At 38.1% G+C, this 26,006-nt stretch overlaps 1 protein-coding gene and 2 long non-coding RNA genes across 7 annotated transcripts; 2 read left to right on the top strand and 1 right to left on the bottom strand.

Annotated features, from left to right (window-relative positions):
- Window positions 1–76: 76 nt before the first annotated feature.
- gng8 (guanine nucleotide binding protein (G protein), gamma 8) lies at window positions 77–2,366 on the bottom strand. 2 transcript variants are annotated; one of them, XM_034684309.1, is made up of 3 exons: window positions 2,199–2,366; window positions 1,421–1,534; window positions 77–379 (listed from the first exon to the last, which is right to left on the bottom strand). In XM_034684309.1, the coding sequence occupies exons 2-3, from the start codon at window positions 1,502–1,504 to the stop codon at window positions 251–253; spliced, it is 213 nt and encodes a 70-aa protein (XP_034540200.1). In that variant the 5' UTR covers window positions 1,505–1,534; window positions 2,199–2,366; the 3' UTR covers window positions 77–250. The 2 variants fall into 2 exon arrangements, with proteins under 2 accessions (XP_034540200.1, XP_034540199.1); XM_034684308.1 differs by lacking the exon at window positions 2,199–2,366 and adding an exon at window positions 1,619–1,719.
- A 5,384-nt stretch (window positions 2,367–7,750) lies between these two features.
- Window positions 7,751–14,974, top strand: LOC117813183. Its single transcript, XR_004631349.1, has 10 exons — window positions 7,751–8,204; window positions 8,639–8,735; window positions 10,148–10,217; window positions 10,324–10,373; window positions 10,523–10,644; window positions 10,757–10,837; window positions 10,938–11,002; window positions 12,010–12,152; window positions 12,607–12,798; window positions 14,890–14,974. It is a non-coding gene; the product is annotated as an uncharacterized LOC117813183 (long non-coding RNA).
- Window positions 14,975–15,180: 206 nt separating this feature from the next.
- LOC117813182 lies at window positions 15,181–24,119 on the top strand. 4 transcript variants are annotated; one of them, XR_004631346.1, is made up of 10 exons: window positions 15,181–15,327; window positions 15,477–15,625; window positions 16,045–16,523; window positions 16,614–16,658; window positions 16,759–17,029; window positions 17,325–17,417; window positions 17,528–17,596; window positions 17,703–17,984; window positions 23,132–23,176; window positions 23,374–24,119. It is a non-coding gene; the product is annotated as an uncharacterized LOC117813182 (long non-coding RNA). The 4 variants fall into 4 exon arrangements; XR_004631345.1 differs by having other exon boundaries at window positions 17,703–18,036; XR_004631348.1 differs by lacking the exon at window positions 23,132–23,176.
- The last annotated feature ends 1,887 nt before the right edge of the window (window positions 24,120–26,006 follow it).

Raw genomic sequence — 26,006 nt, 5'->3', positions numbered from 1 at the left:
CAAGGAGAGGCATCCATGCTGCTCTGTTTAAATGAACTTTGCACCCATTATCAACACATCTTTATTGCAGCCATGATCAGGTTCAAAGATGGTACTTCCTCAGGAAAGGTTAGACACAAACCAGCTACTTTTTTTTTCAAAACTGAAGGTGATACAAAAGTGTTACTTGTTATTTCTGTCATTCAAACTGACACTGAATTCACACATTAAAATCACTAAAAATACTAATTCACAAACATCAGTTTTGAAGCTATAGTATTTCACAGAATAGTTTCTTCTCTCGAAACGGGTTCTCAGAAGACGGTACGGGTGTCACCAGTGGGTCCTCTTTGGCGTGAGTTTCACAGTAGGCCATTAGGTCAGCTGCTGCTTTTGACACCTGGAAAGAAAGGAGGTGTTTTTTCAATTAAAGAACAGAGAGAAAGAGAGGAAAGCTTTTAAAATTATTTCTTATTCATTTTAATAATAATGATAATAATAATTTTATTTGTAGAGCACCTTTCAAAACCAGGTTACAAAGTGCTTTACATGGGCAGCAAGAAAAACAGGCAGATCATAAAAACACACAAGTCAAGATAAAGAAATAAAACATATTTTAAAAGACATAAAATTCCCCTGAAAGAACTCTAAAGGAATACAATTATTTTAAAATATATTTCTTAAGACGATTAAAATAAAGTAAAATACAATTCAGATAAAATCTGGGAAGGCTCTGCGATAAAAGTATGTCTTAAGAAGGGATTTAAAAGAGCTCACTGACTCAGCAGACCTGATCTCCTTAAATGAACTAATACCAAGAACCAAAAGTGTAAAACTGGTACGAGTGATGAAGAGAAGCACATATATTTTGACTGAAGGGGTCAGAATAACTTGTGCATGATAAAAAACCCAGGTAGAATGTTTGTATGCTCGGATTTGAGTAATAGAAAAGCCTTTAAAAATAAAAACAAGGTCATTATTTATTTTATTTTATTTTATTTTATTTTATTTTATTTTTTATTTTATTTTATTTTATTTTATTTTATTTTTTATTTTTTATTATTATTTTTATTTTTAATTTAATTTAATTTTTATTTGTTTAACCAGGAGAAAGCTAAATTGAGATTAGAAATCTCTTTTTCAAGTGTGTCCTCGCCAAGATCAGCCGCAGCACATTCCAGAGAAGTTACAGACAAACAACACATAATTCTAAGACATTACAACATATCATGGGTTTCAGAACAAAAGTCATCAGTCAATGCATTTACAAACTGAAGCATCTTCCTCAAGAGCCTTCAGTCTGCTTTTAAAAACATTTAAAGAGAGGAGCTCACTCAAACCCAGGCTCTCCTGCAACAGGTTCCAGTCTGCAGGAGCAGCATATCTAAAACTCCTCTTCTTATCATTATAGGCTTTGTAGTTCCATAAAATGCTGACCTACCATCATCCTCTCTATGTTCACTTCCAGTTTCAGTTGTTCCACTGTCTTCCTGGCATCTGCAATCTTGGCCATGTTGTTGGACATCCTGCACCTTCCCCACTAAAGCTAGCCAGCCTGCAGAAAAACCATCGAGCAAGTTAAAAGACAAGAAATAAAACAACATGCATTACTGATAAAAAAACGGTCAGAAATACAAACCCAAACATGGTTGAGCCTCAGTAAACAGTGGTGACACTGTATTGCAAGCAACTGTGCCATGACTATAGTCTGTTTCAATTTGCTCATTAATTCTGCTCCCTGGGTCTCAGCTGCAAGTGGCACAGGGAGGGTCCCAGAGGACGAGGCCAGGGGAGGGGGGGGGGGACAGGGGGACAGAGAGGCTTCCCTAGGGGAGGGCAACAGGGGGATAGCTGAAAATGTGAATACACCTAACATTAACATTAACTTGTTGATCTAGAAAGTGCGGATAAAGATGATTGCGGATAGTGTTATTAATCTCCACACCAGCTGCTAAAATGCATAGACTAATACAGGATGTCAATTTTATTTAATCTTATTTAAAGTTACAGGGCGCCACATTTTAGAGCCATTTGTCACTGTGAGTGTGAATTCATCAACTCAGTCAAATAAGTCAGACTTACTGATTCCAGCACACATGCACAAACATACAGTCTGATATAATCTGTTGCATCAACTTTGCATAAAATTAGATTAAAAAAATAATTGCCACATTTCTCATGACTTATCCTCACTTGTAATAATGAACATCATTACTCACCAGAAGGACCCACAGCAGCAGCTTGGCTCCTTGAATGAAAGTCCGCCTGTCTTACCCGGGGTCTTCTTCACCGCTCCAGCTCAGTGTAACAAATGAAGTGACATTAATGGCAAAGATGAGGAGGGAGGCTTCAACAGGTTCCCTCCTTCAAATAATGTGCCGTGGTTCTGCCCCCAGGATGGGCTCAGTGCAGCACTTAGAGTCAACATGTGGTGCGACCTTCATCTCTGGAGTCTCTACATCACTTGCTTACCTGAATTAAAAATGAAGGATCTGTTCAGCAGCAGACACTGAACACAGATCTTATAGGAGTATTATTTACATAGTTTATGGTGTGTTTTATACAAAGAAAAATACTTGATTGTCTAATTATACTTGGTAGCAACATGATGACATGACAGTATAATGGGATAGCTCTGGAGAATAGGTGAGGTTGTTTTGCAGGACTTGATTTAATTGTCCTAATTGTATGTTGTAATTCACTCTTAAACAGAGTTGATTAATTTATAGCTGTGATATGCAACTTTTCACAGGAGTGCTTCACAAAGGGTAATCAGTAGCTTATTAAGGGCAAGTTTATTAGTTTGCATAGTTTAATGTTATAATTGTATAAAGAAAAAAAAACTCCACAAGCCATCAAATCAAATTGTGACGAATTAATTTGTTCTCAGCAGTTTAACAGAAGACACTTAATAATGAATTGAAGGTGTATTCCAACACAGACAGGAAAGGAAGTCTGTGGTTGTGATTGTTGTCTTTTCAATCTCCAAATGTAACATTGACTTATTTCTTTATATTTACTCATTGTGTGTGTTTATATCAAACAGGATGAAGACGTGACTCTGATGTACTTAGGATCACAGACAATATCGTTTTAAAAGACTCTTTCTTAAAACAAACACCTGAGAAAACTATAATGTGTCCAGTCATTGAAAGGTAAGTCCTCCAGTTTTGTGGATGTCTCAGTTTTTTCCTCAGACAACAGAATTATTTGTCACATGCTTTAGCGATCCGCTACGCTGCTGCCAGTCTTTCCTGCAGAGCTGACAGATATTCCACACAGCAGCGGGGGGCAAAGTGGCAGTGTTATGGACTTAAATGTCAAATGCCTCATTAACATTTGTTTCCCACTAGTAATTGGTCTCTATTACAGTGAAGGATGTGGGACCATGTGATTTGAAAGAGCTGCTGCTTGACATACCCAACCTCTATCACCACAGGCCAAAAAATGTAGTCTTCTCACTGTTGTGTTTTCTAATTCACAGGAAAATGTTGAAATTCTGTGTTCCTTTTAAGCAAAAGATGAATATTGTTGCCATCAATTGAAAAGCAGGCACTCGATTGTTCATTGAAGCATTTCTGGAAAAACACCTGCACCAGGATCAATGTAACCAGAGGGGATGGCAGAGTTTCTAAATACTCCATCCTTGCTGGTGGACATGTGTTCTTCCAGGAGCCAGGCCCAGCCCTCAGGATGTTTTTGCTACCGTTTTTTCACTAGTATTTCCAGTTAGACTATACCTGGCATCCCAGCTAGCAATTTTTTGTTCTAAAAATGTTCTTTTAATGTTACAGAGAATTTTACTGTAATGTTTTCAGAAGGAAGTTTTCTTTGTGTTCAAAGAATGTTCAAGGATAACGTTCTCCAAAAACATTATTGGATTGCTAAGTGACAACAGTGCTCGAATATTATGCTCTAATGTTCTTGAAATATTCTCAGCAAGAAGTTTACTTTATCACCACAAACATTCAATAGTCAATGATCCAAAGAATGTTATCTAAAATCCTTTAAATGATGAAGATAAAACGTTCTTTGTTCTAATGAAATAACACCAGAATATTCTTAAATAAAACATTTTGTGATTTGAGGCGTCAGAAACATCCTGAAAACATTTATTACGTGTTGCTTTCAGAATGTTGCTTCTTTGTTATTAAGAAACATTGTGTGAAAGTTTTATTGAAAACTTTTAATAATCTTTTACCTAAAGAATAATATCAAAACATCCTCTGAATGTTCTTCTTCCATTAATAGTTAACAAAAAATTAACATTATTTAAAATTTAAAAAATCCTTTAGATGTTCTTTAAGTATTACACTCAAAACCTTGTCTGTAACTTAAAGAATATTATCAAAACATCATCTAAATGTTAAAGACAAAGTGTCCTTCTTTCATTAATAGTTCACAAAAAAAGAACATTATTTAAATTGATAAACATCCTTAAGATGTTCTTTGAATATTCCACTCAAAACCTTGTCTTGAAACATAATCAGAACTTATAGGGAATGTTTGCCAATGCGGTGAGAACATTCCCTGCTAGCTGAAATGATAATGTAAATTTAGAAAAGAAGGTGTTGAAATTGCATACTTTGATATCCAAGTATGAAATTTGGCATAGAGTATCCTGACACATAGGGGGAAGTTTCAAAATAAGATTCTGGTGCTTACTGATTTTAGATTTTAAAATATCATCCACAATACACACTATAAGACTATAAAAAAAGCATCTGCTGGATGAAATCTCGTTAAAAAATTGTCACTTCTGAGCATTATATGGTCAATGTCACTCCCTCATTTGTATTTAAAAAAAACTCTAATTTACTGCACTACCTATATTCATGTTTACTTTTGAAGACAACTCTAAAAATTCTGACAAATGTAGTTGTTTCTGTAGTGGGGTTTGACTACCAAGGGCCGTAAAGGAAGAAGGAGCCTCTAATGGGCCTGAAATGAATTTAGTTTTATTTTTTTTCCTCTCTAAGTTACGACTTTCCAAATTAAAGTAAAATATTTTGACAGAATGAAAGTTGTTCTGAACTCTTTGTCTGGAAAAATCATCAAGCCTCTCCCTGAGGCTCCTCCTTCCCCTACTAGTGCACGTAATGGTTCAGTCCGCCATGCAATAAGAGTTATGTGACAGTCAGAAGAGCCAAGTGACAGATGCTGGAGCACCATGTTTTCCCAATTTAAATGTACGGTAGTCAGCCAGTTATCTGTCTTGTATCATATTGACATGGTATGTATGTCCCTCCTCACACAAGAGATTTAAATGCTTCTTGCTGTATGGTACTCTACAGGAAGTAGGTTCTGGGTTCAAATCTTGCCGTGAGTTTTCCTGTGTGGAGCTTAAATATGTTGGATTTTGTCTGTATTTGTCTGGACAGTGCTTTTGAATTGCTTTAATGTACCAGAAGGTAAATAAACCTAGACAGGTAAGCCCTGCATGTTAGTGTGATGGTTAGCACTGAAGCCTCAAAGTGAGAGGTGGATTAGTTGAAAGCTGTATGCTGACCAGACGGGTGCATGTGGTGGTTCCATCGTGAAAGTGGAGGAAGGAGGTAGGGAGAGAGCAGAAGGAGTGAAGGGAGGGAGCAGGGAGAGTGAGAGAAATGGAAAGAATCATGAGTAAATCTGAGAAAAGTTTAGCACACTATAAAGCTTTTTTTTTCCCACTGAAATAGAGAGTACTACTTTAAACCGTACTGTACACATGTTTGTGAAATATTTGGTGAAATAGAATTTTAGATGTTGCTGAGAAACATCACACTTTCTCTCATGTTATTATTGATCCCCACTTTTCAGGTTGTTACTCAGATGTACAGTTTGTTAGATGTGTTGCTGGGTCATACGCACCATGGATGTGTTGTTATAGTGAAAGTTGTATAATACTTTAATAGGCACGTTTCCTGGTGACGCCCTTGACTATTGTTAAACTATGTCATTACAAGATTACAGTAAAAATGTTCTGATGTAAGCAACTTATGCCACGAAAAAATAGCTAGCATAGCATTGTTTAAAGGCAAATTAAAACTGCAGAATTGTTCTTGTATTGACCATTGACTGAACCATAACTTTTGCATCATGTTACAGTACAGTCAAAATAGCCTCAATTATTTAAATAAATCTTACAGATTTGTATTCAGGCAATATTAAACAGTGGTGGGTGACTAGTATGTATAATACAAGCTATTGATGTCAAACTGTTTGCTGCCCAGAATCCTTAATACACCTGTAAGTCCTGTTTGTTGATTTTTGCTCCATCATAGTGGTCAGGAACCAGTTTTTCTGGCTCCAGCTGCTCAGTTACAGATTCATTGGTATCACTCATTGGCATCATCCCAAATACAAAGCCCACTAAGCATATCACCAGGTCTCATATCACTAGGGGTTGCTTTCCTTTGTTTTGTAATCTTGTGTATTTAAAAGGAGTCATGACAGCTAATTTCAATATAAAAGGAAAATTTGAATAAATGCCCCAACATTTTTTTTTCATAATCTATTTCAATATTTACACATTACATACAAAAGATCAATGTAAACAATTAAAGCAAGTCATGTTTTTGTATAAGAAACAAAATAAGTGAATTAATGAAAATACAATAATAATAAATGATCATAATTTAAAATAAAAGATAAATAAATAAGAAAATAAATAATAGTGAAAATGCCATAAAATAAAAGGTTAATATCTAAAAAATAAATAAGTGCATAAGGTAAAAAAAAAAGTGATAACAATAACAGTAAAAAATAAATAAATAATAATAATAATAATGGCCAACATCTTTGAATGACAATCAATAAGCATGAAAGAGAGACTAGTGACATGTTTGGTGTATTTTATTGAAATGTAATAATACATGATAATAATTTTAAATAAAAGATAAATAAATAAAAGTTAAAATACCATAAAATAAAAGGCTAATATTAAAAAAAAAGAGCATAAGGTTAAAAAAAGCAATAACAATAAAAAAAACCAATAATAATAATAGCCACACATTTTGAATTACAATTAATAACCATAAAAGAAAGACTAGACGTTTTTGGAATGTTTGGTGTCTTTTATTGAAGTATAGTAATAAATGATAACAATTTTAAATTAAAGATACATAAATAAGAAAATAAATAACAGTGAAAATACCATAAAATAAAATTTTAATATTTAAAAAAATAAATAAGTGCATAAGGTAAAAAAAAAGAAAAAGCAATAATAATAATAATAATAGCCAACATTTTTTGAATAACAATTAATAACTGTATAAGAAAGACTAGACGTTTTTGGCTTGTTTGGTGTCTTTTATTGAAGTATAATAATAAATGATAACAATTTTAAATTAAAGATACATAAATAAGAAAATAAATAACAGTGAAAATACCATAAAATAAAAGGTTAATATTTAAAAAAAATAAATAAGTGCATAAGGTAAAAAAAAAAAAAGTGATAATAATAATAATAGCCAACATTTTATGAATAACAATTAACTATATAAGAAAGACTAGTGACGTTTTTGGCTTGTTTGGTGTCTTTTATTGAAAAGGTAGTGTTTTATAAGTAGCTTTTAAGACGAAGTAATACAATTTCGTTCATTACATTGCAGCCTAAGCATGTACATATGTCATGCCCACCCTGGTTTTTTAATCTATATGTTTAAAAAAAACGTCTTTGATACATTAATCACATTCATATAATGATATTTGACAGATTATTCCACGAAAAAATAAATGTTTTGTCACAAAAGCAGCAAAGTAACCGGGCAGAGGTGTATCAGCATCCAGGGTCGTACCATCATAAAGAGACTGTGGTGGGCGTGTACGAGCACGTCGCTGCTGCTAGCTTAAATCAGAAATAATGTTAGTGACCACAGTAAGATGCTTTTTGTCGTGTGGGTGATACTTGTTAGCACGGACTCCTTTGAGGTTAACTGGAATTTAAGCTGTTTGAGTGAGTCTTAACACATTACTCGGGTTAATGCAGCGTTTTGAGCTTCCTACTTAATCTTTAAGTTTCTAAGACAGACGAGAGACTTCATCGGTTAACGGTTCTTCAGCCTGCTAGCCAAGAAAGAAAAATCCTCTACATCCAAAAAACGCAGCTAACATTCATTTATGTTAACGTCCGTCCCCGTATGTGTGTCGTATCTGGACCTCACCAGTGTTTCTAACTGCTGGTTTCTATCCACCACGATGTATGGGATGTCGGGATGACAGGAACATGGCAAACGGGGTTGGAAGTGAGTACATAGCAGATATGAAGGCATGCTATATGTGTTAGCGCTGAGTGTGTCGTACTGTGGATGTTATCAGCACTAACTTCCTGCACGGCAGCCTCCCTGCAGAGAAGCCTGCACAGGTTAATAGCTGTCATCAAGAAGTGACAGCTCCGTGAAGTGGTGATTCATAATGTAACACCAGCTCTGTAAGCGGTTCTTTGTGTGTGCGTATTCCAGTCAGTGCCTGTATTTGTCCATAGTGAGCTGCTGCCTGTCGGCATGGTGGGCAGCTCTGGGTGGCATCAAAATGAAGCTCAAGCTCAAGAGATTAACAATGCCAGGCCTGAGATTTGCAGCAGGCACTCAGATGAATATGCAGGACATATAGGTGTTGTATAACTAAAAAGATAAAATATATATATCATGCTTTGATCATTTTTTCTCCACTTGTGTAGAACACAAGCTGCTTGTCATTTTACCAACAGAGCCATGGTCGGTGAGGGAGAAGCTGTGTTTGGCCACATCTGTGATGAAGAGTGGGGACCAGAACTGGTATTGAACCATTGTTTTATTGTGGATACTTTTGTCTTAAGCTGGGGGCTATTACTCTTTGTTATGGGCAGAAATACCATTGGACTTATGTGATCATAAAGTCACAATCATTCCTTTTCAATGAGAACACATGAATATGTTTCTTTGTCTGTTTCTTAACATCAGAATCAGAATCAGAAGGAACTTTAATCACAATGTATCTCAAGAATACATAGAATTTACTCCGGTATTTTTTTGTACTCCCCATACAAACATAGACAGACACTAAAAATCAAGTACTAATAAAAAAAATATAATATATATATATATATATATATATATAAGTGCAAAAGGCATGAGTGCAATAAAAGAAACAATAGACAACATGATAATGTGCAATAGTGCAAGGATGAAGGTGGCTCAGTCCATGAGGTAGCTAGTGATGGCCTGGGGGAAGAACCTGTTCCTGTGTCTGGATGTTTTGGCGTACAGTGCCCTGTAACGCCGACCGGAGGGGAGGAGTTTGAAAAGTGAGTGTGCAGGGTGTGAGGGGTCTGCAGTGATGTTACTGGCCCACTTCCTGGTCCTGGACCGGTACAAGTCCTGGATGGAGGGCAGGCTGACTCCTGCAGACCTGACTGTGCGCTGCAGTCTGTGCCTGTCACGTTTGGAGGCAGAGGGAAACCAAACAGTGATGGAGATATTCAGAGATGACCCATTACAGTATTTCTCAATTGCTAAAACACATTTCTTGACATCCACCATGCTTTTCCTAACACTATAAGCACAAAATCCAATTTTCAAACTACATTCACCAAACCTCTGACTCTTCCTGCAAAACAAAACAATGCTGTCAGATCATACCCCAAGTCAATCAAAATTAAAAAACAATACTGAGCAGCCATTACACACTACATCAAAAAATTGAAAACACAATCCTCAAGACATGAAGCTGTAGAAATAATGTTCATTGTTCACAGTAGGCTAAATGAATGTAGCACCTGTATGCAGTAAAAATAAAGTAAACACAAACATAAATGAGAAGAACATTACAGTGTAATCCACCAAATCAAACTGAAGTGTCAGAGTTAGCTATAAACTAATTTTCATCTGTGGTCCCTGGGCAGGAAGATGTAAAAGAATGTACAATACAAATGATAAAAATAAACTAGTATTTAAAACAATGCATAGGCTACTCACACAGTCCATCACTAATAACAACACATTTAAAATGACATTTCATTGTCTCTAGTTTGATGTATTCAGAGGATTAACTCAGTGATCACATGATTGTTTTTCCTTGAGCCATAATTTCAGTGTACTTTTAAAACACTGAGGCTTGTACAGTCTCTAACGTGGGTCGGGATTGAGTTCTATGTTCCTGCTGCTCTGACTGAAAATGTTTGTATGTCATCTTGGATTGTCTTAAACAGGGTATCTGTCAGTCGAGCCATCAAACCCTTTGCAGAATCTGGCCGACCACCTGATTGGTTCTCTCAAAAGGTGAGATCAAATCGGAGCTCTCTTTATTGAAAAACACACACAATATGATTTCATGATATTTGTCCTCTAAAAAAAGCCCCCTTGACTGTGATCTGGCTCTTCACAGCACTGTGCGTCCAAGTACTCTGAGCTCCTGGAAACAACAGAGGCCCCAAAGTGAGTTCATAAGCTGCTTTTAACTCGAGCATGCTTTTGTAGACTTGCGCAGTAAAAAGGATTGCATAATGTTTAATGTTTGACAGATGCAATGACAGTATATGCCGGAGATCAATGTCTTAACTAAGCAATGCATTTGCTACCTTCAGGCGGAAGCGTGGTGAGAAAGGTGAAGTGGTGGAGACGGTGGAGGACGTAATAGTACGCAGGCTGACAGCTGACAGGATTGATGAACTAAAGAAGCTGATCAAAGAACACAGGAGACACACAGGTAAATGAGCATGGCTTTTAACAGCATGCACACGTCTTTTTTAAACAAAAGAAACATGGAGGTTTCATCATAAACAGAATTAGTGAGATAAGTTGACATGGTTTCTTAACAGGAAGCTGAAGAGAGAGGCTGAACTGATTCAAGCAGGGCATCTCGACTCCAAGCTGGAGGAGATTTGGGAAGAAATTCAGCAGTAGGAAGCAACACCTTTGTTACATTGATACTGCACATCCCCCCTTTTTCTTCATAAATTTGGACTACAGAAAAAGAAATGCTTTATGTGTGACCACCAGGAAGAAGAAACAGGATGAAGAGGAGGCGGAGTTGAAAAGAAAAAACACAGATGCTGCTTATCAGGGTAATTCTTTCTAATTTATTGGGTTTTATGGGGAAAACACACCTTAATGTGTCGGTGGGCAACTCGTCCGTTTGTACTGCATGTTCAGTCATTTCATACATAACTCACTATTAGCACTTTTACCTACAGTAAGTTGTTCTAAAGTTGTAAGAATCTTGTAAGATTCACATTTCACATGAGATATTTACTCCAAAGTAAATGACCACTGTTAATAATAATAGATAAGATAAGAAAAGATACTCCTTTATTCGTCCCACAACAGGGAAATTCATGGAGTTACAGCAGCAAAAAAAAAGGTGTACAGTACAAGAATTTCAACAAGAATATATATAGAAAAAAAAAGTTCACCAAAGACGACAGGTTAGCCTTAATTCTCCTGTCAGCCACCACCCCCACAGGGTCCAGGTCTGAGCTGGCCTTCTTCCCCAGTTTGTTCAGTCTTGCTCTCCTGTATCCTGTCTGCCCACAGCAGGTGATATATACTGTATAAATAAATATATACTATTAGTATTAGTAATAATACATTTTATTTATAAAAGCGCCTTAAAAGTTTCTCTAAGACGTTTTACAAAAATATTAAATTATACAATAGATAAGCAAAGGAAAGCAAAGCAAAAAAACAACAATAAACAAACAACAAATCAATCAATAATAGGATAAAAGCCTTTCTAAATAGGTGAGTTTTGTGCCCAGATTTGAAGTTGATGAGTGAGGGAGAGAGTCTGAGGTGTTGGGGTAGAGAGTTCCAGAGGGTGGGGGCAGCGACAGAGAAAGCCCTGTCCTCCCAGGCTCAGTGCTTGGGTTTGGTGAGAGGGTTGAGGAGGTTGGCATTGGTGGAACGGAGGTTTGCGGGTTGGATTGTATGGTTGCAGAAGGTCGGTGAGGTAGCAGGGAGCTAGATTATGGAGGGCTTTGTAGGTGATGAGGAGGAGCTTTTGCTTCATCAACATCAACTTTTCTTTGACTGCTAAAAATAATCCTTCCCCTGCTGCCCCTCCCTCTTTCAGCCAGACAGGTGGCAAAGAACACACCTAAGCGAGTGCCTGGCATCACCATGCATTCACCCTCAGGTTGTGGCTCCCCAAGTCAGGACTTCTCTGCAGGTGACCCACTCGAGTGCCTGACACTGGATCTTGTACCAACGAAGACTGTAAGTAACTTAAAGTTTGAAATAACTGAAAGTGTCTCCTACTTTTTAAAACTGGTATGAGCTTGAAAAAATGTCAGATGGTATTTTTAGTAGGTGTTATGATCGTGCAAAGAATATGTATTTCTCTCAGTGTTGCTGCTCAGTCAGTTTATCTCCCATGAGCTGGGTATTGTGCCAAATGTTGAGATTTGCTAAAGCAGTTTTCCCTTTTGGCACACTGCTATAAAAACTTGGTAATATATCTCCTGCTTTTTCACTTATAACTTAAACTGACTCACCTGCTCTGCTGAAATGCTTTAAATCAGAATTAGAATATGATGTCCTGACAGCTCCCTAATAAGGGGAGACAACAGCCCGTTAGAGACACATTAGAACACTTATTACATGTTGGTAATCTGATTGCCTACTTCATTCGTACGACAATAAGTCTTTGTTTTCCCCTCTATGTCTCTAGGCGTCAGGGTCGGCCAGATTAATGACGATTCCTGAGTCTTCTGGACCCGTTAATGATGACATCAGCCATGGGTCACTTCTCGATGACCCCGCCCAAAAGAAGCTCCTGGGCCAGAAAGCCACGCCACCTCCTTCTCCGCTGCTGTCAGAGTTACTGAAGAAAGGGAGCATCTTGGCTACAAATGCAAGACTGGTAGCTAGAGGGGACTTCCTGATTATTGCCAATCATTGAATCATCAGTTCTAGACTTTCTGTGTGTTCTGAAAGGACTGGAGATATCTCTCCTGTTTTGTCTTGTAGGTTTGGTATCTGTGGATTCTTTTGCCCATAGTGCGATGATTTAAGAACATCATGCATATTGAATTACTGAAGAATACTGCTGGAGCTAGAGCAATCTGTCTGTTCTGTTAGGATTCTCTCTTAGTGGCTGCTCTGTGAAGTGTGATAGTGAACATGTCACAGTGTCATTCAAATTCCGGTCTGAAGCTTTTGCAGTGTTGTGAATAAGCTTAATAGTTGTTCTGGTATTTCTACTATGAGTGGTCATGTGCATTATGACGCTCATCCTTAAAGCTGCTGTTGGTAGTCACAGAGTAAATATCTGTTCAGAGAAAGGGATTTCAAATGTCAACACTATCCCTCCCAACCAGATTTCCTGTTAGCCCCCCAACACAAATCGGCGTGTGCAGTCATGATAGTGCTGGACTCATAACCAATGGGAGGACGTAGTAGGGGCTGCCCCTTAAACAATCAGGACAGAGGATTGGAGATTAGCTATGATTGGTCCGTCATAACGGGAACGAGGGGAATAATAACATTGCTTGATACAAAGGCATTGGAAAACGCAGAGATTTCGCAATAGTCTTAAATTACTCCACTTACGATGAGTAGCGATCGGCATTATGACTTTTTCCAAACCGAGCAGAAAAAAGTAACGTTTTTTTTAAACCATTCTTACTACTAGCAGCTTTACCTAGTGTCTTGTCATTAGAAACAAAAGTAATTGCGTTTGGCGCCGTGAACTGTAGCAACATTTTTACCAACTCACTTTTACCAATTGAGATTTAGTTTGGACCAACTTTCTATGAAATTAGTAGTTTTGAAGAAATAAAAAAATTACAATTTTAAAAATACATTATTTGATAGGCAACATATCGAAACCTTTATGCATTTGTAGTCATGAATGGAGAGCTATAGATGTGTTGGTTTAATAATCAATCAATCAATCAATCAATCAATCAATCAATCAATCAATCAATCAATCAGACTTATTTATAAAGCGCTTTTCATACAATGGCATTGTAACACAAAGTGCTGTACATAAAAACAACTTGAAATAGAAAAAAAAAAAAAAAGATCCCACCCCAAAATCCTAAGGTTAAGAACCCAATATATGCAACAATAGTAATAAAAACAATAAAAAATAAAATAGATTCAAAAAAATAAAAAAGAAGTTGCTGATGAAATGAGGGAAACGCTCTCATGATATCTTAATGAGGAAACACTGGGGGGTTAATAAGATGTTAAAACTCAACACAGGAAATTAAAATCACCAAAATAAAATAAATTTCTAAGATAATAAAACACTAATATATTAAACGTTAAAAGAAATAAGATGCTATACTTAAAAATAATAAATAATTTCAAAAATAAATTAGAATAAAATTTGAACTAGATAATAAATAAATAAATAAAACTCTTAAGGATAACAATGAAACTCAGGTAAAAGCGAGACTAAAAAGGTAGGTCTTGAGTTTGCTTTTAAAGTATTCATGCTCTGTGCAGCCCTCAGATCTTCAGGTAGGCCTGTTCACAGGCGTGGGCCGTGATAATAAAAGTTGCCTCACCGTGGATCTTTGTTCTTACTTTTGGTACAATTAAAATTCCACTACCTGAAGACCTGAGGGCTCTCATTGCCCCCCCCCCCCGTCGTGTCCAGTGATCTCTTGTCTAGTCAGTCCTTGACCGAGGTTCCTCTTGAACTGTAGCTGGATGCTTACCTCAGAAATAGTCCGGCTTGTTACATGTTTTTTTCCTATCCATGCCATGAAGGCTGTGTTGCTCTTTTGGAGCCCCAACATGTCAGGATTAGTATATCCTCCTCTGGTAATACTTCTGCTCTGACATACAGACCTGTCTGTAGGATCCCAGCAGGAATTCTTGTCAAATGAAAAAAGTTTAAAGCGTTGTAAATACAGGTTATGAATTATAGAACTTGTTTGCAGGTTATACACAAGAAATCAGACTAATATGTGTCTAATGTTGTCATATTGTTTGTATTTAGATGGGGGAGGGAGACCGTCCATAACAGGAGTGCATGATCTGCAGCTGTCTCAACCGACTCAACCCTGTCTCAGGCAACAGGTAGAACACATGTATTCACACCTTTTGAGTATTTCACTCTTTCTTTTTTATTACATTTGCACTGGCTTTTTTTCTTAACCGTCTTATAAGACAATAAAAAGTACGTACGGACATGTTTGCTTTGTATTTATCAACTATTATTGTCTAAGCCTTTGCTTTTTTTCTTTCTTCAATTTGCACATCATGTGACGAATGCTTGCTTTGTAGGGCCCCAATGTTGTCTCGACTTCTCGAGGCAGGACCCTCCCAGTTTTCTTGCCCCATTGGGTTCATGGTCACTGCAGACCCAGCCTTCTAGTGCACCCCTCTCTGCTGCCACTTCCTGTTCCCTCTGGCACCACTGCCTCATCAAGCACAGGTCTGCCCCCCATTAAACCCCTAAAAAAAAGAGGAGCTCAATCAAGAGGCAATTTTAGTGTTCTGTTAAATAGAACGAGGAAATACAAGGCCTTTCAATTTACATTCTGTAAATAAAGCTGAAAATCAGTTATTGTCTTTGTGTTTAAGTGGACGTGATGGTGCCCACTGGATGCCAGCCCGTCTCTGCAGATGTCAAGGTGTCAGAGCTCAGTGAGGAGGATGTCACCGTGTCCTACATGGGAGATGAGCTGGACCTGAAGACAGTGGGGGACATCATCGCCATCATTGAAGACAAGGTGCAAGGCTTAAAGTAGACTCTACTTCAGATCCTCATCTTTTAAAAACATTAATTTGGGTGAGGGGATTATGACAACAGTTTTTCTCATTAGTGAAGATAGGGCTTCACACGTCTACTCCAAGGGACAGGTGTTGTAGGAGGAGAGTGAGAAGCTCATAAATTACAAAATCCTGCACCTCCAACTTAGAAAAATATTTATGAGTAACGTTTCAGTCCTAAACCTGTTTGCCGTATGAAGGTCTTGGATCAATACATTGCCAATGGATATTTTTGCACGTTGGACTGTGTGCAGGATTTTTGTAATTTTAACAGTTTGCTGATTAACATCCTCGCTGAAATGATGTGACATAGCGAACAGTGATTTAAAAAAAACAGTTCTTCTTTTCTCAATGTAGAGACATGTCTCCTTTTCCACAGGCAGATGAGACTGCAGAGGCGTTGGATGCAGCTGCAGTCGAGGCTGCTCTGTCACTGTGTGAAGAGAACAGCCATGCTTTGTCTAGTGCCTGGGCGGCTGGGCCTTTCCAGCCCCATGACCCTCACCCTGCAGTGCCCACAGGGGTCCAACAGTCCTCTAATCCAAACAGTAGCCTGGAGGGAAAGAAAGAAGTGTTCCAAGCTCAGGGTGAGACTTCTGCTTCTCTGCCCCCTCTGTGCAACAGTCAAGATAACTGTTTTGCAGCTTTCCCTGTGGGACTAAGGGGCCCTCCTCCCACCTCTTCATCCTCATGCAACTCAAAGAGATTGGAGCATTGTCACAATGGAGCAACTCCACAGCCAGTGGCAATGATAGGAACTGGAGAAATGTGCACCGGAAAAGCCAGATTTCATCAAATGTAACCATAAAATGTGAGAGGGAGAAGTGGACACATCAAAGGCCTATAAATCATCTGGAGGTATGTACACACAAGCAGAGGTAGTAGTGTTAAAACATGGAGTTAACGTCCTGCTTTGCTATTTGCATAACCATCTTGCTCTCTTTACAGACTCAGTGTTGGCGGAGGAGCCCATTGACAGAGAGGAAACCAAAGGTATAACACCCTATTAGGGAGGAGTGAACATGATGCTTCTACCTCCACAATGTTCTTCCACAGTAAGCTTGAAATTCCTCATTTTTCTTCATCCCTGCAGGAGAGCAAATCAGGGGATGGACAAAGTGTTGGAGACAGTGCCTCAGGGTTTAAAGTTTACAGTGCAGTTAATGGGCCATCAGTGTGTGGAGAGAAGATGATGACGAGGGCGATGCAGCGGAAGGCTTCTTGTCAGAGCCGGAGGGGGAGATGGAGCTGGAACCTGTGGCCAGCGAGAGCGAGGATGGATACAGCCTCCACACGGCCTCCTCATCTCTGCAGCTCCACACCACCGCAGACTCCATCCCCAGCAGCCCTGCCTCATCCCAATTGTGAGTTCAACACACACACACACACACACACACACACACACACACACACACACACACACACACACACACACACACACACACACACACACGCACAGTAAGGAAAGAAACTGTCAAATGTGAAAAGATTGCACTCTAGATACTGGTTAGGATGTTGTGTAAGCAGATTGTTTTACATTCCTGTCGACAAAAAACCTCTTTTACTGAGTCATGCTGCAGATCAGGTTCGGCTTAATGATGCGTTTTTCTGACCTTTCTATTTCTACTTCCTTCCTTCTTGCATACAATTATTTTGCAGTTCCATGTGCAGTGAGGACCTGGAAGCTCTGCAGGCTCAGAAAATCTGGAAGAAAGCCATTATGCTGGTGTGGCGTGCAGCTGCCAATCACAGGTCAAGATGACACTAAACTTAGCCACCCATACTCAGTTCTCCTAGTTTTAAACTTTTATGAACTTTTTTTTATCATCATGGAATTAAACTAATATTGTTATGTGTTGTAGGTATGCAAATGTCTTCCTGCAACCAGTAACAGATGAAATTGCACCTGGGTACCACAGTATTGTGCACAGGTCAGCACAGGTTATATTTGTGGTCGTTTGTTGGTCACAAATGAATTATAAAGATCAAGTTTTCTAATTCTAAGAAAAACTACGTTTCCCATCCTTGCTCCCACAGGCCCATGGACCTCGCCACCATAAAAAAGAACATAGAGACTGGTTTGATACGGACCACAGCCGAGTTCCAGAGGGACATCATGCTGATGTTTCAGAACGCCGTCATGTACAACAGTCTGGATCACGACGTGTACACATGGCTCTAGAGATGCAACGCGACGTCCTGGAGCAGATCCAGCAGTTTCTAGCCACCCAGCTCATCATGGAGACATCAGAGGCCGGCATCAGCGCTAAGAGCCTGAGGGGCCGTGAGAGCACACGCAAACAGGACTCCACTGACAAGGTGCTTCACTAGAATTTTGACAAAAGCAGAGAGTACAGAAGAAGAGACAAGGGTGAGACAACAGGCTGACTTAAATGTAGAAGATAGAGATTCTAAAGTACGTAAATCTGTCTGTAATTTTCCAAAGCATATGGAATTCAAGAGAAATGTGTTCTTGGCTATCCTTTCTATGGTATCAAAATCAACAGAGCATTCAAGGTAAAGGTTATCCATTACAGCAAAAGATCATTTGTTTGAATTCACTCTCTGTTTTGTTAATTTATCATATAGCTTTGGCATACTTGTATCTAGTATTTCAGATAGTCTCTGAATGCATCACTTAACATATCCGAAGACTAACAGTAGTTTTGTCCCTGCCGCACACTGAAAGTTCTCTACTGTGACTTTAATGTGAGTGAACAAAGTGGTCCACTTGTAGCTTCCTCGGCAGGGCCGGCCTAAACGACTTGGTGCCCCTAGGCAAGATTTTAACTGGTTGCCCCTTGTATTGTAACCAACTCCAAGAATAACATCACATATACGCTAAAAGACAACTGACATCCGCTTTATGTTTTACGAGTTTCCTTTGTTTTAAATAAAAATCACCTCTAAAAGAACATTAATAAAAGATAATAACACTGATATTTAGCAGGAAAATAATAATACAATTTCAAAAGCATAATGTCATAGTAGTAGGAATGTATTAATTCATTATATAACACACAATAATATCCACAGTACAGGACACCTTTAAACAAAGCAGCAGTAATGTATAAGTGATGACTGAAAAGGCAGGAGCAAAATACCTTATTTAAGCCTAACCTACATTTTCTATCCATAATTAAGCTTCAAAAGTGTGAAGAACAAAAACAAAAACAAAAACAACAACAAAAAGTAAATCACTTAAAGAATAAAAAAAAATTGATTTGCATACCATTATTTTTAAAAACCAAAAGTGAATCACAAGCTTTTTAAATGTTTACTGGCATCATTCCGCAATTAATCCAAAATTAAATTAGATAAAACAAAATTCTTTTCCTATTATTTTTCAAATTATCTTCCTCACTCATTGGATGGCCGGCACCCCTACCATTTGCTATACTGCCTATGCACGGGCCGACCCTGTTCCTCAGCATAATCAAACCGGCATCCCAGCTGTGATAAATACAACGGTCACATGGCTGATCATCTCAATCTTAGTAGTTCTAGTAACAAAAGTTAGAATGTGTCCAAACATCGTGATGTGATCACACTGTTTCTACTTCTATGACATGTTTTCAAATACAAGGCATATAGATGAGATACAGAGTTAAAAGAATAAAAAGAGAAATACTGATTCATTAATATCAACCTAGAGAACAATGTCCTACATCTAAGTTAAAACATACCGAGAGGAAGTTGTGAGGTCATTTCAGTGTGTGGTGGTTTTCCTATTTTCTATGTGTATTGCTCGTGCAAACCGACTAGCACCTGAGTACAAATATTTCATATCAGTGATTGAATATAAATAAATGAGCTAATATTATAAGAATGTATTATGCTTTGGAAAATGGCAGGGAATAATTTAATGATGTAGCTTATAAAGAACATTACTCACAACTATTTACCAAAGCATACAGTAAGTTTATACAATCATAGTCTACCTTCAAGCAAGTCTACTCTTATTGGCATTTATTTACACTAAGTGTACTGAATGTTTTAAGTATAAGTAAACTAGGCATGGTGTAAATATCAGTCAAGAGGTATTATATATTTGACAAAGAAGCACTGTTTGTCGGGTCACAGGGAGGGTTTTCTTTTTTGTGTTACCTCTCAATACTCATACGGAGTAAAACTAAAGATATTATAAACCGAGCTCCATCTGAATAAGCAAACATTTTTTTTTCATGTAAAAGACTTTGGTGCAACTTTTATCATTTCCCAGAATATTTACGCCATTTATGTTTGTGAATTGGTGATGAGGCCTGATATACACCACCAGTCTCATTCAATGGATTTTACTTATTTCAATTATTTTCAACATTGTAGATTAATACCGAAGACATCAAACTATGAAATAATCTGGTTTTGCCATAATATGGATTACAACAGTTGCCAAATAGGGCTGTCCATTGTTGTACTAACCCTACCTCTGAACACACAACTGATGGTCTCAAACACATTAAGAAGGCAAGTCATTTTACAAATGAACTCTTGACAAGGCTCAGTTCATTAGAAAACCATTCCAGGAGACCACTTCATGAAATGACTGAGAGAATACCAAGAGTGTGCAAAGCTCTCATGAAGGACACAAGGGGGCTACTTTACAGAATCTAAAATATAAAACATATTCTGGTTTAATTAGATAATTCCATATATGCTCTTTAATAGGTTTGATGTCTTCAGTATTAATCTACAGTGTTTAAAGTATTAACATAAATACAAACCATGAATGAGAAGGTATGTCCAAACTTTTGACTGGTAGTGTAGGTAGACTTTTGCACCTGTGGATTCATAGATACAAGACTGGGTCCCACAGTTTACCATGTGTATCCTGTGTGCTGTCAGTCCAAGCCACATGGCTCCTCTTTTACTGCCCTATAGTCTATGTGGAAAAAATTAATCCTAATATTTGGGGGGTATTATGTAATGTGAATTTTTGATGGAACGCAAAAGTATTGTGAGGTACGCAATATAGAAAATTCTCCAGGGGCCTTGTTTGCCTGATAATGTGACTTGGACATAAATGGTACTGTTGTATTGAGGTTTTTTTTTTTTTACTAAAGCTCCACAATACCCAAACCTCATTAATGAACTACATAAAATAGGGGCAACTAAGTATCTCCATATTTTTGCCCCCTCCCGAAATGAAAGTCTTGATGTAGGTGAATGAAGAGTTTTCAAGTCAGTCGTTCTTTTCCCACATTTGTCCTTATATACCTCTTACGTACACCAAGTAGTTTTATTTGTGTAGAAGCAACAGCACGGTGTCTTTAAACATTGATTTTTGGAGGGAACTGATGTTCTCTAAAACCAGTTGATAAGTGAAGGTAGGAGATGATTGTACCACCTTATGCTATGCTTTGAAGATGGTTGGCTATATTTGTATATAGAATATATTTTATGTACAACCCCATTTCCACAAAAGTTGGGACGCTGTGTTAAAATGATGAAAAAAACAGAATTTGATGGTTTAAGAATAATTTAAACACTTTGTTTCAATCAGGAGAGACTCAATTTGAAGATTCAATGTTATTTATTACAACTTAATGAATAATGAAACTTGACAGAAATCTTTGGCGTAAGGACTATGGGGATCATTTTGTGAGCGTAGGATGTGTGAATTTGGCAGCAGAAGAAATCCCCCTAGAGTCCAGACTGGTGGTGGTGGTTGATGAATCCTAGGAATTGAAGACTTTGCAGAGACCAGGTGGAGATGGGAAGGTGGAGGGGTGCGCACCATCAATGCAAGAAGGAACTAGCAGGAGAGAGAGACACATTTAAAAAGACAGCAGAAAGTTGATAGGCTGACGATAAGGGCGTGCCACTGAGCTATTGGATGACAGCCGTCGCTGATTAACCAATGACAGCTCCAGAGTGTGCAGCTGGAAGCGGGTGAGCTATTGAACGAGGGAGAGCAGAGTTAAACAACTGCTGTGATTGCTTTTATAGTCCTCCTGTCTGAACTTTCATCAGAGCTCAATTTAATTGAAAGCAGCAACATGTCAAATGTTGAAACTGAATGTGTGTTTGGGCTCATGACAAATATGCGCTCATTTCAAATTTTAAATTTGGGACAGGGGCATGTTTACCAATGTGTTGCATCACCTCGTCTTTTAGCAACACTGTAAATGTTTGTAATATAGGATTTCAGCTGCTCATCAGTTTGGGGGTTCCTTTGGGGGCATGTTGGGACTGAAGGTAGGCCACGTTAGTACCAAGACTCTTCTACTACAGAGCCATGCTGTTGTTATATGTGTAGAATGTGATTTGGCATTGTCTTCAGGGGTTGACTTTAAGGTAAATTTGGCATTTTCCCTTTTCAAGATCACTGGCCTCACCACTGGATCCACTTGCCCAGGAACTTTACCTTTGAGTTAGAAAACAACGGTCAAGAATTGAATTCCTTTAAAGCCTTGTTCCTTTTGTACAGATATTTGTCCAGATTCTCAGGTCTTTTCTTCCTGCAGTGGGCAGACTGTATAACCAATAATGCCCGACCTCTTTAATTTTAATTTTAATTCATAATCACTTTTTAATAATTGATACCTTATAGGCTCTTATTTGCTTGATATATATATATATATTTTGCACTGTCTACTTTGCTACTGTGACACTTGAATTTCCCCATTGTGGGACGAGTAAAGGACTATCTTATCATATCTCTAAACTTTTTTGATCTGTACTGCAGGTGATAAAGTCCCCAAATTCTTTGCAAATGTGTGCTTTGGAACATCATTCTGAAATGTTGAGGTTTGTTCAGTCTGTCACAGAGTGCTGAATCTCTAGAATGCCCCTTTCACACAAAGTAATGTCACTGACCTGTTACAGATAGCTTAATTAGTTTGGTTGCGTTCCCTCAGTTGTTTTTGTTTTTTGGGCATTACACAACTTTTTCAGTGTTTCATGGTTCCTGCCCCAACTTTTTCTAAATGTGTAGCTGGCATCACATTCCAAATGAGCATATATTTTTCAAAAACAATATTTCAAAACTATAACATATTTCAATTTCAACATTTGATATTTTGTCTGCACTATTGTTCCAATAGATATAGTGTTGAAGTGATTTCAAAACCATCAACATCTGTTTTTATAAACATTTTACACAATGCCCTAACTTTTTTGGAATCGGTGTTGTACATGTGTACCTGTATCGGTAAGTATCTATTGTTTTTACACATCATTTTTCTTCCTATTCTGTGTTGTCTGAGCTTTAAGCCACCATAATTTCTTTCCAAAATTGGGGTTGCTTAAAATGCCTGCATGTTCCTTAAAAGGAGTCTAATATGTCTAAATAGTGCACAGCAGTTCAGCAAAAACATGTGTTCTAAACAGTAGCTCTATTTACGCTCACATCAATCTTTCCCTGTGCTGAGTGTAACGTTTGTCTTTGAATAGTTTTCTTAATCTTGAGTTTGTTACAACACTTTTGAGTAGCAGCTCTGTTATTCATAATTCTCCTCTTACAGGACACTGTCTCCATGTCATCTCCTGCCTTCCTCCTTTCTCTTTTTGTAAGTACCCATCCTTAAACCTGGAAATAACTTTCCCTTCCTATCTTGTCTTTGTTTCTTGGAGCAAACAGAATAAATCCATATTTTGTTTGTCATTTTTTCAGAGCTTAAGATGTTTATTAATGGGACACTGCTGTGAAGACCAAATTATGCTCATGGTAATAGGTTATCCCTCTTATTGTCCTCTTGGACTGTAGGATGGAGGCACCAGAGGGCGCCGTTGTGCTATAGAAGCTGACCTCAAGATGAGAAATGACGCTACAGACCAAGGGTTGTCTGGACAGTTTCCCCGAGCTGATGTGAAAAGTGTGATGCCACAAGACTGAATTTATTCCGTGTCAGCTGTGCAGATTCTCACCCTGCAGAACTGGCAGTGTAACCTCTCATTTGCACTCTAGGTTTAATGACTTTGTGTGGAGAAACTGACTACTTGAGACAGCAATACAGTCATGAATTACATTCTGTATAATCTCAGATTACAATGGGGCCTCCAGAAAGACTAGGTCAGACTTCGCACAGACATAGATGCAGATCACAAAGGCTTGCCTGCTCTGAATTACAGCAGGTTGTAGAAATGAGTTACTACAAGTTACTACTTGTGTACGAATGGGAAAAAGGTCGGTCAATGGAGGAGGGGGGGGGGGTTATATATTAACAGAGGCCAAAGAGTCTGATTTAAACTCAAATATCTGACTGATCAGGGGGGCACATACTAATTTTCAAAACATTTTCATGCTGGTTTAAACTAAGTTTCTCTAATTTTAAAAGGTCTTTCCGATCATTATTGGATGTGAGTGTTATTGTGATGGATTGATATTCTTGATGCTACACTTCCTGTGAAACAGTACCTTCATGCATATTCTGAGCTGTTTGCAGTATTTTTGAGATGTCATGTTAATTATCTGTTTTGTGGGCTTTCAGATGAATAAAACTTCCAAAAGAGTCCTCGTTTATTATTCAAATGTGCACACACAAAAACTCCCTCTTCTCTTCATATCTTACCTCCTGTTTGAGAGCTGTCCAATCTCTTGTAGGTTGCCGAATTCATGACATACATTTGTAATAGATAATGTCAGAAGGGGAGAAAACATGCATATATCTCAGGAACACATTACAGCAGTTGTGGCCATGTTGGTCCCAGCTGTTTTAAAGTCACACAGCAAGAGGAATACGTTTTTTCGATCACGTCTCTGATCCTTTGGTCTGTTTTTTTTTTTCCTGGTTTGCAAAACTGGTGTGATCAACACAACAAATTCATACACCATTGAGCAGGAGCCGCCTCTCTTGAAGGATGCCAGCACCCACTTTATCTGTGAGAACATGGGCAGAACAGCAGCTATCCCGAGTGAAGCCAGAACTTCTGTAGCTTCCTATGCAGTAAATGTCATAAAGCCTTCCTCCGTGGGCCAAACTAGAACATTTAAATACGCCTCATTATTTCTCAAAGATTATATTAAGGTCTCATCATGCTGATTTATGTGCCAGTGCTCATTTTTCTGAGCTGTTAAGTTTTAAGAAGTTATGTGATGTTGAAGAGATAATTAATTTACAGCTCTGTTGACTAACACAGACTCCTGCAGTGTTCTTAACTGGATTAGCAGATTAAAGGAGGAACAGTGTGAGAAAACGTAACAAACACTAACACAAGAGTAACTGAACTTTCCATTACGTATCTGCTTCAAATCGACAGTCAGATTGCTTCTGCGGATGCTTTGGCTCCATCGGCAGGAATTCTGGGCCCCCTGAAAAGATATCTCAGTGGGCCCCAACACCACAGCCAACCCTAACAAAGTTGTTATAACCATGTAAAATTACTGCTTTATATTTATTTGCATTAAACAAAAATATATGCTTAAAACTATTCTGGTTAACAGACTCAAATCTAAGCTACATATAATTTTTTTTTTTTATAATTTCTCCAAATGTAACTGCACAATATTGACCTTCAGACTGTCCAGCTCTTTAAACAAGATTATTTGAAGCCAAGTGACTTGTTGAATAACAACAAGGGGCACTCTTTGGTATAATCTAACCTCATGAAGTCAAATGGAACTCTAAAAACCTACAGTTTACTTTCAATCAGATCAGCCACACCTGATGCTATGAAAATATGACCCCACTTTAGGCATGAGACGCACATCTCACGGAGCCGAGAGAGCCGGAGCTTTTAGGAAAGAAAGCTGTTAAAAGCTGTTTTGTTCAGCTTGCTTTCTTTCTTTCTTTCTTTCTTTCTTCTTTTCTTTCTTTCTTCTTTCTTTCTTTCGCCTTTTTCTCTTTTCTTTTTTGAGACCCCGACTTGGCTTTTGGGGGAGACATGGCGCTGCAGCATCACTCTCTCTTCACTTGACTGACCGCTGACAGATCAATCCAGTCGACAGGAATGGGACGGACTATCGAAAAGGGGGCAACTGGAAGTGGGAAGAGGGGCCTTTGAGAGAGACTCTCCTTTCTTTCCAGAAAGGAATTCTGAATGTTTGATTACTCATTCAGAAAATTTTAGTTATCTTATTGCAGTCATAACAAAACAAAAGAAAAGCGTAGTAGAAAAACACATTTTATTTCAGGCTCATTAAGGGCTCCCCTCCCCACTTGGGCCCTTGGTAATCAGTCCCACTTTTCCCCCTACTACGACGCCCCTGTCCATCAGCACAATATCGCAGCACCTATCAAGGCGGTATTTTGGCTACACTTCTCACACTGGGAGGAGATGGAGGCACAGTGTCTATATTATTATACAGTCAATGTATGACATGCAAAATGTTAAAGAAGCAGTTGGTCAAGCTTTACGGTATATGTGATGTTCTTCCTAAGCGAGCACGGATGAGCTACC

This window comes from Notolabrus celidotus, chromosome 5 (genome assembly GCF_009762535.1).
Source record: "Notolabrus celidotus isolate fNotCel1 chromosome 5, fNotCel1.pri, whole genome shotgun sequence".
NCBI classification, from domain to species: Eukaryota; Metazoa; Chordata; class Actinopteri; order Labriformes; family Labridae; genus Notolabrus; species Notolabrus celidotus.
This window is presented reverse-complemented; position numbering and strand designations above follow the sequence as displayed.